The sequence below is a fragment of the Notolepis coatsorum genome (assembly GCF_963971535.1).
Source record: "Notolepis coatsorum genome assembly, chromosome: 11".
Classification (NCBI taxonomy): domain Eukaryota; kingdom Metazoa; phylum Chordata; class Actinopteri; order Aulopiformes; family Paralepididae; genus Notolepis; species Notolepis coatsorum.
This window is the reverse complement of record NC_140175.1, coordinates 125,833,674-125,846,245: the sequence shown is the minus strand read 5'-3', so window position 1 is coordinate 125,846,245 and position 12,572 is coordinate 125,833,674. Positions and strand designations below refer to the sequence as shown.

Here is a 12,572-nt window from a genome sequence, read left to right as displayed (position 1 = left end):
AGGCATGGTCTAATTATCATAACCCACGACTGCGCGTGGTGTAGTGGCTTTTATACAATGGCCGATGTCATCAAACCTTATTGCTATACAATAAACACACATTAATTGAAGATTTATTGACAAAACCATCCGCAGAAAAAGTAGTTCCCAAAAAAGAGAGAAGTTGCCTCTATGTGTGGAAGCAGCTCGTAAGTGCAACTGTCTCTCAACTAACACATCCAACTGTTCTCAGTAACACATCCAACAAACTAACGCATCCAACTGTCTCTCACTAACACATCCAACAAACTAACACATCCAACTGTCTCTCACTAACACATCCAACTGTCTCTCACTAACACATCTAACTGTTCTCACTAACACATCCAACTGTCTCTCACTAACACATCCAACTGTCTCTCACTAACACATCCAACTGTCTCTCACTAACACATCAAACTGTTCTCACTAACACATCCAACTGTTCTCACTAACACATCCAACTCCACATCCACTAACACATCCAACAGCGGCACGGTGGTGTAGTGGTTAACACTGTCGCCTCACAGCAAGAAGGTCCAGGGTTCGATTCCCGCTTGGGGACCAGGTTTCCATGATGCCAGGTACCCAGGTGGGGTATCTCCCAGGCCTTTCTGTGTGGAGTTTGCATGTTCTCCCCGTGCTCGCAAGGGTTTCCCCCCCGATAAGATAAACCCAATGGAAAAACATGCACAACAACAGATCGCTAACGCTGTGGTGTCCTTGACGAAGACGGACAGGAGCACTTGGATTGGTCCCCGGGGCGTGGCTCACGTTGACGCCCTATCTGCTCCCGGCTGCCCATGGGGGGAAGGACGACGGGATGGGTCAAGCGCAGAGACTCAATCGCATTGGCGACTGAGGAAAGACAATGCATGTGTGTGTGTGTGTATCCTGGTGTGTGTGTGCCGCTCCAATTACATGTCCAGTTCGTTGCATGCCGAATAAAGACCCCGCTAAAGAGGTCCTGCATTATAAAAAAAAACTGTCTCTCACTAACACATCCAACTGTTCTCACTAACACATCCAACTGTCTTTTTACACGAGCAAAACAGTCGTCGGTAATCCTAATTTAGAACTTTATTTTTAACACTATTTACACCACACCAGTCCGGGTGTTTTGGGGCCTTGCTGTTGAACGCTAGTAGCATTAGCTTAGCACGCATGGTCGGCTAACTAGCTAAGCATCTGATCCGTTTTGTTTTTGTTCCCGTCCCTCCCAAGTAACGTTAAAACATGACTGAAATGTACATTCGCGTAGCAGAGGAGGAGAATGAAGAGCCGATGGAGATCCCGTCCGAGGACGATGGAACAGTTCTGCTTTCCACCGTGGCGGCTCAGTTTCCAGGGGCGTGCGGCCTGCGGTTCCGGAGCCCCGTGTCTCAGTGTATGAGAGGAGTGCGTCTGGTGGAGGGGATCCTTCACGCTCCGGAGGCCAGCTGGGGCAACTTGGTGTATATTGTGAACTACCCTAAAGATATACCCTCAGATAACAAAAGGAAGATGGACGAGATCGACGCCTCCTCAGCTGTGAAGATGAAGAGGGGAGACATGAAAACATCAGACTTGATTGTGTTGGGGTTGCCCTGGAAAACAACAGAGCAGGACCTGAACGACTACTTCGCTACCTTCGGAGAAGTCATCATGGTCCAGGTCAAACGAGATGCTAAGACTGGCAACTCCAAAGGGTTTGGTTTTGTGAGGTTCACAGACTACGAGACCCAAGATAAAGTAGTTGCCCAGCGCCACATGATTGATGGAAGATGTTGTGACTGCACACTTCCAAACTCAAAGCAGGGACCAGATGAGCCTCTGAGGTGCAGGAAGGTGTTTGTCAGCCGCTGCACAGAAGACATGACCACTGATGATCTCCGCCAGTTCTTCGTGCAGTATGGTGAAGTCACAGATGTCTACATCCCTAAGCCATTCCGTGCTTTTTCATTTGTCACCTTTGTGGACGATCAGGTTGCCCAGTCTCTCTGTGGAGAGGACCTGATTGTCAAGGGCGTCAGCGTGCACATTTCAAACGCAGAGCCTAAACACGGCAATAGGCAGATGGATCGTGCATCACGGTTTGGGAATGGTAGCAGCCATAGCAATCTGGCTAACTTCGGGTCCTTTAGCCTGAACCCTGCCATGATGGCCACAGCTCAGGCTGCTCTGCAGAGTAGTTGGGACATGGTGGGTAGTATGTTGGCCAGCCAGCAAGGGCAGACGGGCAGTACCGCCACTGGAACGAGTTAGGGGTGTAACGGTATGCGAATAAGTACTGTACCGCCTCAATGTGGTCCTCCGGTACAGTACGCGCTATGCACCGAACGATTACAACGGTACGGAACCTTTTTTTGCGGCACTTAAATCCCCCCGGCCCTAATATAACGTGCACAACTAACCGGATGTTGTTTGTTCATCCCACGCAGCGCACAGCTACACTGAACGAGAGCTGTAATTCAGCATAGCATATTAGCCTTAGTATGTCGAGTGCAATACTAACTGACAAGTCAGAGCTAGAAGGTGCTCCCACAACATTCAAGTCTCCCGTTTGGGATAATTTCGGATTCCCAGTTAACCACAGTAATGGACAAAGACAGGTGGATCGCACTAAAGCTACGTGCCGGCTGGCCCCTTTCGTGACTGTGATGCACACTTGTGATGCAAGCCTTGCATCACAGTCACGAAAGGGGCTACGTGCCGGCATTGTTCAACTTTATTGCAAACTTTATCACGCATTTGAAACGGCATCACCCGAATGTGAATATCACTGGTACACGGAAGAAGCAAACCCAGCTCCCCGTGGCATTCAAGCAGCATCTCGCTATTAATTCAGATCGGGCCAAAGCAATAACAAATGCCATAGGGGTTTTTATAGCAGCAGATTTGCGACCATACTCCGTTGTCGAGAACACTGGGTTTAAGCACATAGAGCATAGAGAGTAATAGAGCCCCGCTACCTAGTTCCCCCTCGTCCATATTTCAGCCAGCAAGTCATACCACCAGCTCTGTATAAACAAGCACACGCTACAGTTGTCCACAACTTATCCAAGGCGTCTGCTATATAATAATCTTCAGATTTACTTTAAGTGTTATTAGTAGGTTACAGCAGTAAGCATTAGTTTGCTCAGTAAATTATGGCCAATTCGTTTTATATTGTTTAATACAGTTAAATAAATAGATGAAAAGCAATTTTTTTTTGTATTTCTTCTTTCCTAAGCCTTCACTTACATCTCTTCTGCAGTTCACCTCTCTTCCATTTTCCTGGGAGGAAGCTCATTCTTTGGGCGGTGTCAGTATCACTCTCCCTCTTCCCATCTGTAAATGCTATGCCATCAAAGAACGTCTTCACTCCGCATGTTCGAAGAGACGGTGGGTGTTTCATTTTTAATCCACATTTTTTATGGAAAGAACTGCGCAACTGACATTTTGAGAACTGATGAGTGCGCTTGATGATGGCTTGTGACGAAGAGTGGAGCGATGAGAGTGAGCGAACGGAGAGAAGTGTGAAAAGGACTGGTTGTGCGATGAAAGGGCTCAATTTGACTGCTTTTGAGTGTGTGAGTGGAAGCTGCGGATGCTACAAGCGCCTCCCCCCCCCTAACATGGACATTCTTTAATTAGTACTCGATTAGATAGAGATAGATCTCGTTTTTTTATCTTTGCAATTTTTCCTATCCTTTATATTGATCAAATGCAGACTCAGTATCAAATGTAGTGGAATGTTGTGAATTTTGTCTTGCTTATATAATCTGATCTGGATGCTGTATGGTGTGTGTGGTTTCTTTCCTTGTTATCAAACTGATCTGTAAGTGTGAACTTGATGTGGATGACACCTGCTGAGGACACTGGGGACGTGAGTGTTGGTGTGCGAAAGTGGAGTGGTGTGGTTGTCAATGATTCCCAGTAGACCTTGATGTTTTAAGGTGTTGGTCTCTAAAAATGTAATCTACCTACCTCAGTTATAAAAAAAATATTCAAAACTTAATATTTAATAAATAAATAATGTATTATTATTATTTACATCTTACTGATGTAAAGCACTTTGAACTGCAATCCCCTGTATGAAAGGTGCTATACAAATAGTTATTATTATTTATTTAGAACAACATATATATACATAGTCACACACATATCTTTAAAAAAATATATGTTTAACAAATTAACTAAAAAAGGTACACCTATATATTAAAATAAAGGTATTGTACTTTACAAAATAACAAGTATAAAACAAGGGTAAACAAACCACTCTAGCAGCAATTAACTATTCTGCTGATCAAAAAATAGTCAAATACACATCAATATATTTAAATAACAAATAAATGAAAGTATTTTACAACTGATTAAACAAACAAACAATCTAGCAGCAATGAACTACTCTGCTGCTGATTGAGTATTCTAGCAGTTTTTTTCACTCCACACTCTGTGTTCCCCGCTTTGGAGAAGTGTTTTGGTCTTACATAACAGCCTGTGGCTTGTTTACCGACGTCACATCCGCTACTATTCTGTCCTCCTGATCGCTTGCTAACGTTAGGGAGCTAGCGCTATGTCCAGGGCTTGACATTAACTTTTTGGCTCACTAGCCACTGTGGCTAGTGGTTTTACAAAGTCAAGATTCAAGATTCAAGATTCAAGAGTTTTAATTGTCACGGCATACAGGTATACAATGAAATGCGGCTGGTCTTGCCCGCGACGATGTGCAATACAGTGGTACAACATATAATAGAATCCAATAAAATACAGTGGTACAACATATTAATAGAATCCAATAAACAGTGCAATAACAGGTACATGGTGTGCCATCTCGGTATCTGTACATTAGTATTTACAGAGCATATAGGACATGCTAGTTAGCTTTAGTAGTGCAATACACTGTTCCTGATGTTATACTACTTTAAGTGGCCTTTCCTCTGGCCATAAGTGTGCGTGTGTGCGGCATGAGTGTTAAAGTGGCTGCTAGTGTGTGAGCGTGCTCAGCGTGCGTGTCGTGTATGTACTTGTGTGTGGATAGTTCAGTTTCTGTGTCTCTCAATGTTCATTGTTCAAGGCTCTGATGGCCTGGGGGAAGAAGCTTAGCCTAAGCCTCTCCGTCTTAGTCTCTAGAATTCGCAGGCGTCTGCCTGACCTCAGCAGCTGGAACAGGCTGTTATTGGGGTGGTGGGGGTCTTTCATTATCCTGCCGGCTCTGGATTTGCACCTCTTGTTGTATAGAGCCTGCAGGGGAGGTAGCGCAATACCCGTGGTACGCTCGGCTGAGCGCACCACACTCTGTAGGGCCTTCTTGTCCTGTGCCGTGCTGTTCCCATACCAGGCAGTGATGTTTCCGGTCAAGATGCTCTCTACAGCTCCTGAGTAGAAGGACTGGAGTATCTTCCCCGATACTCTGAACTTCCTTAACTGTCTCAGGTGGTAGAGGCGCTGCTTCGCTTTCTTTACTACTGTGCCTATGTGTGTTGACCATGTCAGGTCCTCTGAGATGTGGACCCCCAGGTACTTGAAGCTGCTCACCCTGTCCACGGTAGCCCCGTTAATCCTCAGTGGTGTGTGTGTCTCCCGCTGTCCTCTCCTATAATCCACGATCAGCTCCTTGGTTTTACCAATGTTCAGGAGCAGGCTGTTGTCCTGGCACCAACGTTCCAGTACCTCAACCTCCTCCCGGTAGGCCTTCTCGTCGTTGTCCGAGATCAGCCCCACCACCACCGTGTCGTCGGCGAACTTCACAATGGAGTTGGAGCTGAACTTGGCCACACAGTCGTGTGTGTAGAGTGAGTACAGCAGGGGGCTTAGAACACAGCCCTGGGGGGACCCGATGCTCAGGGTGATGGTGTTGGAGGTCTGACCCCCCACCCTGACCGCCTGGGGTCTTTCACTCAGAAAGTCCAGTACCCAGGCGCTCAGGGCGGAGCTCAGGCCTAGCTCGATCAGCTTGTCCACCAGTCTGGTGGGGACTATGGTGTTGAACGCTGAGCTGTAGTCAATGAACAACAGTCTCACATAGCCCCCCTTCTGACGGTCAAGGTGGGAGAGAGTGCTGTGCAGTACCTGGGAGACCGCGTCATCAGTGGACCTGTTTGTCCTGTATGCAAATTGCATAGGGTCCATATCACTGGGGAGAGAGGCACAAATGTGGTCCTTGACCAGCCTCTCGAAACATTTCATGACCACAGAGGTGAGTGCCACCGGTCTGTAATCATTTGGACATGTTGGGGAGGGTTTCTTCGGTACAGGGATGATGGTAGACATCTTGAAGCAGGCAGGGACTACTGACTCCGCCAGGGATTGATTAAATATGGCGGTGAACACCGGGGCAAGCTGGTTTGCACAGGACTTAAGTATGCGTCCTGTTATACCATCTGGGCCTGCAGCCTTCCTGGTGTTCACCTGCATAAATGCTCTTCTCACACTGTGTTCCGACAACGAGAGAGCGCCCCCGCCCCCCCGCGGTTGCCCCCCCCCCTCCACAACAGCCGGTGCGCCAGTGACGTCACTAGCCAGAGGGCTAGCGGCGACACTGTCTACACCGAACCGAGCGTAGAAGGAGTTGAGTTTGTCCGCTAGAGAGGCGTCGTCGCTCCCCATTGCGGGGGCGCTGACTTTGTAGTCAGTTATTGTCTTCAGTCCCCTCCACAAGCCTCTTGTGTCGTTTTGTGCCATTTGTGTCTCCAGTTTCTCAGCATATGTCCTCTTAGCAAGTTTAACAGCCTTGCGCAGAGTGTAGACTGAAGCCTTGTATTCTTCCATATTTCCTGACTCTCTGCCCAGGTTATAAGCCGTGGTGCGTGAGTTTAGGGCTGTTCTTATAGTGCTGTCCACCCAAGGTTTCTGGTTTGGGAAAACCCGCGCCGTCTTTGTGAGGACAATGCCGTCTGCCACTGTAGTTATGTAGCTTACAACGGTATCAGCATACTCGCTGACGTCACTGGCGCTTCCTTCAAGCATGTCAGGTAAGATAAGATAGCGTTTTCTAATTGGTAAGTTAGTGTGGTTCCATTGTCCGTGCTACACAGTTTGATTGATGTAAACCATTGTTGTATGTGACACTCTTGAACTAATCTGTTTTTTCTGCCACATAGGTAACAGGGGGATCGCCTACTTGGTTAGCGGGTGGGGGGCACGCGTCGTAATTCCGGTGGAGCGCGCAATGAAATCGGTAAGCGACTGAAGATATGTGTAGCCTCATCCCGGCAGGGGAGTAGTTTAGCTGGGGTATGCTAGAGTGACGTAGGTGATCCTAGTTAGGTGGTTAGACCAGCATTTATTGTTTTCATAAATGGTAGATGTGGGCAGTAAATCAAAGTGGTTGAATTGTATACTGCGGAATGTAATGATTAAATGTGTTACGCACGGATATTGTGGAGTAGGTGAGGGGCTATTTTCTTGGCACCTGTGATTCGTTTATTATTATTGTGTTATTGTGCGTAGGTTATTTGTGGTGTAGTCATATTCTGTAGGGACTATGGCTGGGACGGCTTTTACTTTGGATTTGTTTGTGGCGGATCCTACGAGGGATCAGATTGATGTCTGCACGAAAGCTGAATTGTGTGGGGTCGCCAAGCATTATGGCATTACGGTCCAAAGTTCAAAGAGTAAAGAGGAGGTGAAAGCAATTGTGCTCGCTGGGTTGGTAGATAGGGAGATATTAAGTTCGCCCATAGCTGGGGGAAATGACTCGGAGGACGTCACGCATGACGAGGCGTCTGGTGAGTCCAGTGAGGGAACCGGTGGTGCTATACAGGAACGGAGGGGTAGCGGTGCCAAGGCTGAGGAGATTGACAGTGATAATTCTGTACACTCAGGACGTGCCTCTGTTTCAGAGGAGAGAGCTGCTATGCGTGACAGGGAAGAGAGAAGGGAGGAGAGAGACAGATTGGAGAGAAGAGAGGAGAGAAAAGAGGAGAGAGACAGAGAGGAGAGAAGAGAGGAGAGAGACAGATTGGAGAGAAGAGAGGAGAGAAAAGAGGAGAAGGATAGAGAGCTCCAGATTACAATAAGGAGGATGGAATTGGAGAGTGGTGGCTCTTCTTCTCCCTCATCTGAAGGTTACCAGGGCAGTTTTAATATTGGGCAGCATATTTCTATGGTGCCCCTTTTTCGGGAGTCTGAGGTGGAAGCATATTTTTCTGATTTTGAGCAGGTAGCGTGGGCTTTACAGTGGCCGAAGGACCAGTGGGCACAATTATTGCGATATAAGCTCACAGGTAGGGCTAAGGGGGCATGCCAGTTGTTATCAAAGGAGGACAGCATGGTATATGAGAAAGTGAAGGGTGCTGTCTTGCGTGTATATGAACTGGTGCCGGAAGCGTATAGGCAACGGTTTAGGGCACTAAGTAAAGCTTCCTCGCAAACACATGTGACATTTTCCCAGGAACAACGGACGATGTTCACTCGTTGGTGTGAAGCATGTAAAGTGGATGGGGTCGAGGCTTTGAGCGAGTTAATCCTCATTGAACAATTTTTAAAAAATTGTGCCCGAACGCATGATTATGTTTTTGGAGGAGCGAAAGGTTTCTACCCTCCAGGAGGCTGCGATTTTGTGTGACGAGTTAGCAATGACCCACAAATATATTTCTGTACGAAATGATGTGTATGTAGGAGGGGGCACGTTTTCTCCGTCGGGGTCGCCGTTTCGGGGAGGTGACGAGCGACCATTCCGACCTCGCTCACCGCCGTCTCGAAATGCCTTGGGTGACGAGCGAGCATTCCGACCACGCTCACCGCCGTCTGAAAAGGTGTGTCATTATTGTAAAAAAGAGGGGCATTTTGTGAAGGACTGTCATGCGCTAAGGGATCGACAGGAGACCAGGGAGTCAGCCCAGGACCCGAAAGGGGTGGGGTTGATTGGTACGGTGTCATGTCCTGACCAGCATAGCTCTTTTGAACCCTTTTTGTTTAATGGTTATGTGTCCCTGTCGGGTAAAGTTGGGGACTACCAACAGGTGAGAATACTCCGTGATACCGCTCAATCGTTCATCCTGGCTGATGTATTACCATTGGATGTGGACTCCTGTCAGTCGAGTGAATTGGTGAGAGGTATTGACATGGGGTGTGTGCGCGTGCCGTTGCATAAGGTGCATGTACAGTCTGTACTGATCACAGGTTGCTTTCCGGTCGCGGTTCGCCCATGTTTTCCCGTAAAGGGCGTGGATTTCGTCATGGGGAATGATATCGCTGGGGGTAAGGTCGTCCCTGTGTTGGAGGTTGGAGACGCTCCATTTACTAACTCATTGATTGATAATCACCCCAATGTTCCTTCTATTTGTGCTGTCCCTAGGGTACAGGAGCGGAAGCGAGACCAAGGTCTGGCGTTGGATGACTCTGTCTGTGGTGAGTTTTGCAAATTGGCGGTGGCGCAGCATTTTGAGGCGGGGGATGAGGTGTTTATTGTGCTGCCCACGCCTAGTACTGTGCTCGCTGCCCGGTTCTCAGGACCTTATGTGGTAAAAGGAAGGGTGTCTGCCACTAAGTATATGTTGCATACGCCCGGGCGGCGGAGGAGGACACGCTGGTGTCATGTGAATAGGCTAATGAAAGGTTCTGCCCGCGTCTCGTCGGAGTTGGGATGTGACAGGGTGGTTGGTTCACATGCTGGGTTGTGTTCTATTGTGCCTTGCAGGACGCATAGTGCTGATGTTGGGAGTGCGAACCCCGGTAAGCGGTTCGCGTGTCGGTGTCCGGTGGCGATGAGGGAGGTCGTGGGGAGAGTGGCTATGTACCCTGACAAAAGAAAGAGGGGGCTGGTTTCACCTGGCCATGGTCCCTGGGACTCTCCTTGCCTTCTAACTCCCATGGCTAATGTGTCTCTCCGGTCTTTGTTAGCATAGTGTTATTCACCGCCAAAGATGGAAAAAATATGAATAATAATAATTATTTATATTATCCTTTGGTTCATTACAATTTCCTCAAGCCTAGTAACAAACACAATGTATCTGACACTGGGGATACATTCCCTGAGGTCCATAGATACAGAGAACATGCAAATGGTCATTGTAGTTGTGGAGCCATTTTTCATTTACTTGGGTATGTACTGTTAGGCACATTTTCTGAAAATATGGCTCCGGGTTTAAACCCTCTAGAGTCTGGGCTGAACCTAGAGGGTTTAACAGGTTAATTGTATGTAGTCATCTCCAGGTACAGTGTGTTCCCTAGCTCGTGGAGGAGCAGCCATCTCCAGGTACAGTGTGTTCCCTAGCTTGTGGAGGAGCCATCTCCAGGTACAGTGTGTTCACTAGCTCGTGGAGCAGCCATCTCCAGGTACAGTGTGTTCCCTAGCTCGTGGAGCAGCCATCTCCTGGTACAGTGTGATCCCTAGCTCGTGGAGCAGCCATCTCCAGGTACAGTGTGTTCCCTAGCTCGTGGAGCAGCCATCTCCAGGTACAGTGTGTTCCCTAGCAGCCATCTCCAGGTACAGTGTGTTCCCTAGCTCGTGGAGCAGCCATCTCCAGGTACAGTGTGTTCCCTAGCAGCCATCTCCAGGTACAGTGTGTTCCCTAGCTCGTGGAGGAACAGCCATCTCCAGGTACAATGTGTTCCCTAGCTCGTGGAGCAGCCATCTCCTGGTACAGTGTGATCCCTAGCTCGTGGAGCAGCCATCTCCAGGTACAGTGTGTTCCCTAGCTCGTGGAGCAGCCATCTCCAGGTACAGTGTGTTCCCTAGCTCGTGGAGCAGTCATCTCCAGGTACAGTGTGTTCCCTAGCTCGTGGAGGAGCAGCCATCTCCAGGTACAGTGTGTTCCCTAGCTCGTGGAGGAGCCATCTCCAGGTACAGTGTGTTCACTAGCTCGTGGAGCAGCCATCTCCAGGTACAGTGTGTTCCCTAGCTCGTGGAGCAGCCATCTCCAGGTACAGTGTGTTCCCTAGCTCGTGGAGCAGCAGCCATCTCCAGGTACAGTGTGTTCCCTAGCTCGTGGAGGAGCAGCCATCTCCAGGTACAGTGTGTTCCCTAGCTCGTGGAGCAGCCATCTCCAGGTACAGTGTGTTCCCTAGCTCGTGGAGGAGCAGCCATCTCCAGGTACAGTGTGTTCCCTAGCTCGTGGAGCAGCCATCTCCAGGTACAGTGTGTTCCCTAGCTCGTGGAGCAGCCATCTCCAGGTACAGTGTGTTCCCTAGCTCGTGGAGGAGCCATCTCCAGGTACAGTGTGTTCCCTAGCTCGTGGAGCAGTCATCTCCAGGTACAGTGTGTTCCCTAGCTCATGGAGCAGCCATCTCCAGGTACAGTGTGTTCCCTAGCTTGTGGAGGAGCAGCCATCTCCAGGTACAGTGTGTTCCCTAGCTCGTGGAGCAGCCATCTCCAGGAACAGTGTGTTCCCTAGCTCATGGAGCAGCCATCTCCAGGTACAGTGTGTTCCCTAGCTCGTGGAGGAGCAGCCATCTCCAGGTACAGTGTGTTCCCTAGCTCGTGGAGGAGCAGCCATCTCCAGGTACAGTGTGTTCCCTAGCAGCCATCTCCAGGTACAGTGTGTTCCCTAGCTCGTGGAGCAGCCATCTCCAGGTACAGTGTGTTCCCTAGCTCGTGGAGCAGCCATCTCCAGGTACAGTGTGTTCCCTAGCTCGTGGAGGAGCAGCCATCTCCAGGTACAGTGTGTTCCCTAGCTCGTGGAGCAGCCATCTCCAGGAATCTTAGGAGGACTGTTTTCAGATTTCGACCGGATGTCGTCCGTCGGGCCATGCTGCTTCGGTGAACGAGTCCGGTCATCTGGAAAGGAGTTCTTACCCTTCTTCACTGGTTGGCAGAAGCCACGCTCGTCTGTCGCAGGCTCCTCTCTGACCATGTCGTACTTCACCAGCTCATACTTGAAGAGGATCTGCCACGAGAGGTAGAAACACAGAGAAGTCATGCTATCGTCACCGTCGTCTTCGTCTGTAAATCGTAAATGGTGCATTTACCGTCGGGGGAGGCAACCGTGCGAGGTGCCAACCTGCTCATCGGGCGTTGTGTAAATCTGAGGCGTGCGTTGTAAAGCACTTTGGATATACATGCAGTCCATTTACCATCTTGCGATTAATTATCTAATGAGACTGGGATATCCCCAGACTTGGCGTAAAATAAATAAATTAAAGGATATATTCCATGCAGATGAATTGAATGTTGTCTTTTAGCTTTGTTTGGTTTTGTTAGTGTCATGTTTCGTTTGTTTTTAACACATTAAGCCTATTTCCCTATATACAGTAGGTCAGCTTTTCCTCGGAGTCCTATTACAAGGTTTCTTTTGGATGAAAACACGATGAGTTGGAGTGGATTTGTTTGGTGTCCCTCCCTTTGGGAGCTCTGTTTGGTGTCCCTCCCTTTGGGAGCTCTGTTTGGTGTCCCTCCCTTTGGGAGCTCTGTTTGGTGTCCCTCCCTTTGGAAACTCTGTTTGGTGTCCCTCCCTTTGGGAGCTCTGTTTGGTGTCCCTCCCTTTGGGAGCTCTGTTTGGTCCTACAGTACGGTACGGAGATTGATTGATTGATTGATTGAAAACTTTATTAACAGATTGCAGAATGGGTACAATACAGTACGGCTCAATACATACAATTGTTAAGGGGATGCAGACTAGAGAAAGACTTTCGTCTTGTTTACATCAGGG

The 12,572-nt window shown here is 48.6% G+C and overlaps 2 protein-coding genes across 2 annotated transcripts in view; one reads left to right on the top strand and one right to left on the bottom strand.

The window, feature by feature from the left end:
- slc27a6 (solute carrier family 27 member 6) overlaps positions 1 to 12,572 on the bottom strand; it is a gene marked incomplete at both ends in the record, with an annotated part of 133,370 nt that overhangs the window by 14,796 nt on the left and 106,002 nt on the right. Inside the window, one exon of the mRNA XM_084324348.1 lies at positions 11,720 to 11,810. Within this exon, the coding sequence (XP_084180474.1) occupies positions 11,720 to 11,810 (91 nt within the window). The remainder of the gene's footprint in view (positions 1 to 11,719; positions 11,811 to 12,572) is intronic.
- On the top strand, positions 1,108 to 2,262 carry LOC311236644 (TAR DNA-binding protein 43-like; the record flags this gene model as incomplete). The annotated part of the gene is made up of 1 exon (XM_084324351.1): positions 1,108 to 2,262. Exon 1 carries the CDS (start codon positions 1,255 to 1,257, stop codon positions 2,260 to 2,262), a length of 1,008 nt encoding a protein of 335 aa, XP_084180477.1. The 5' UTR covers positions 1,108 to 1,254.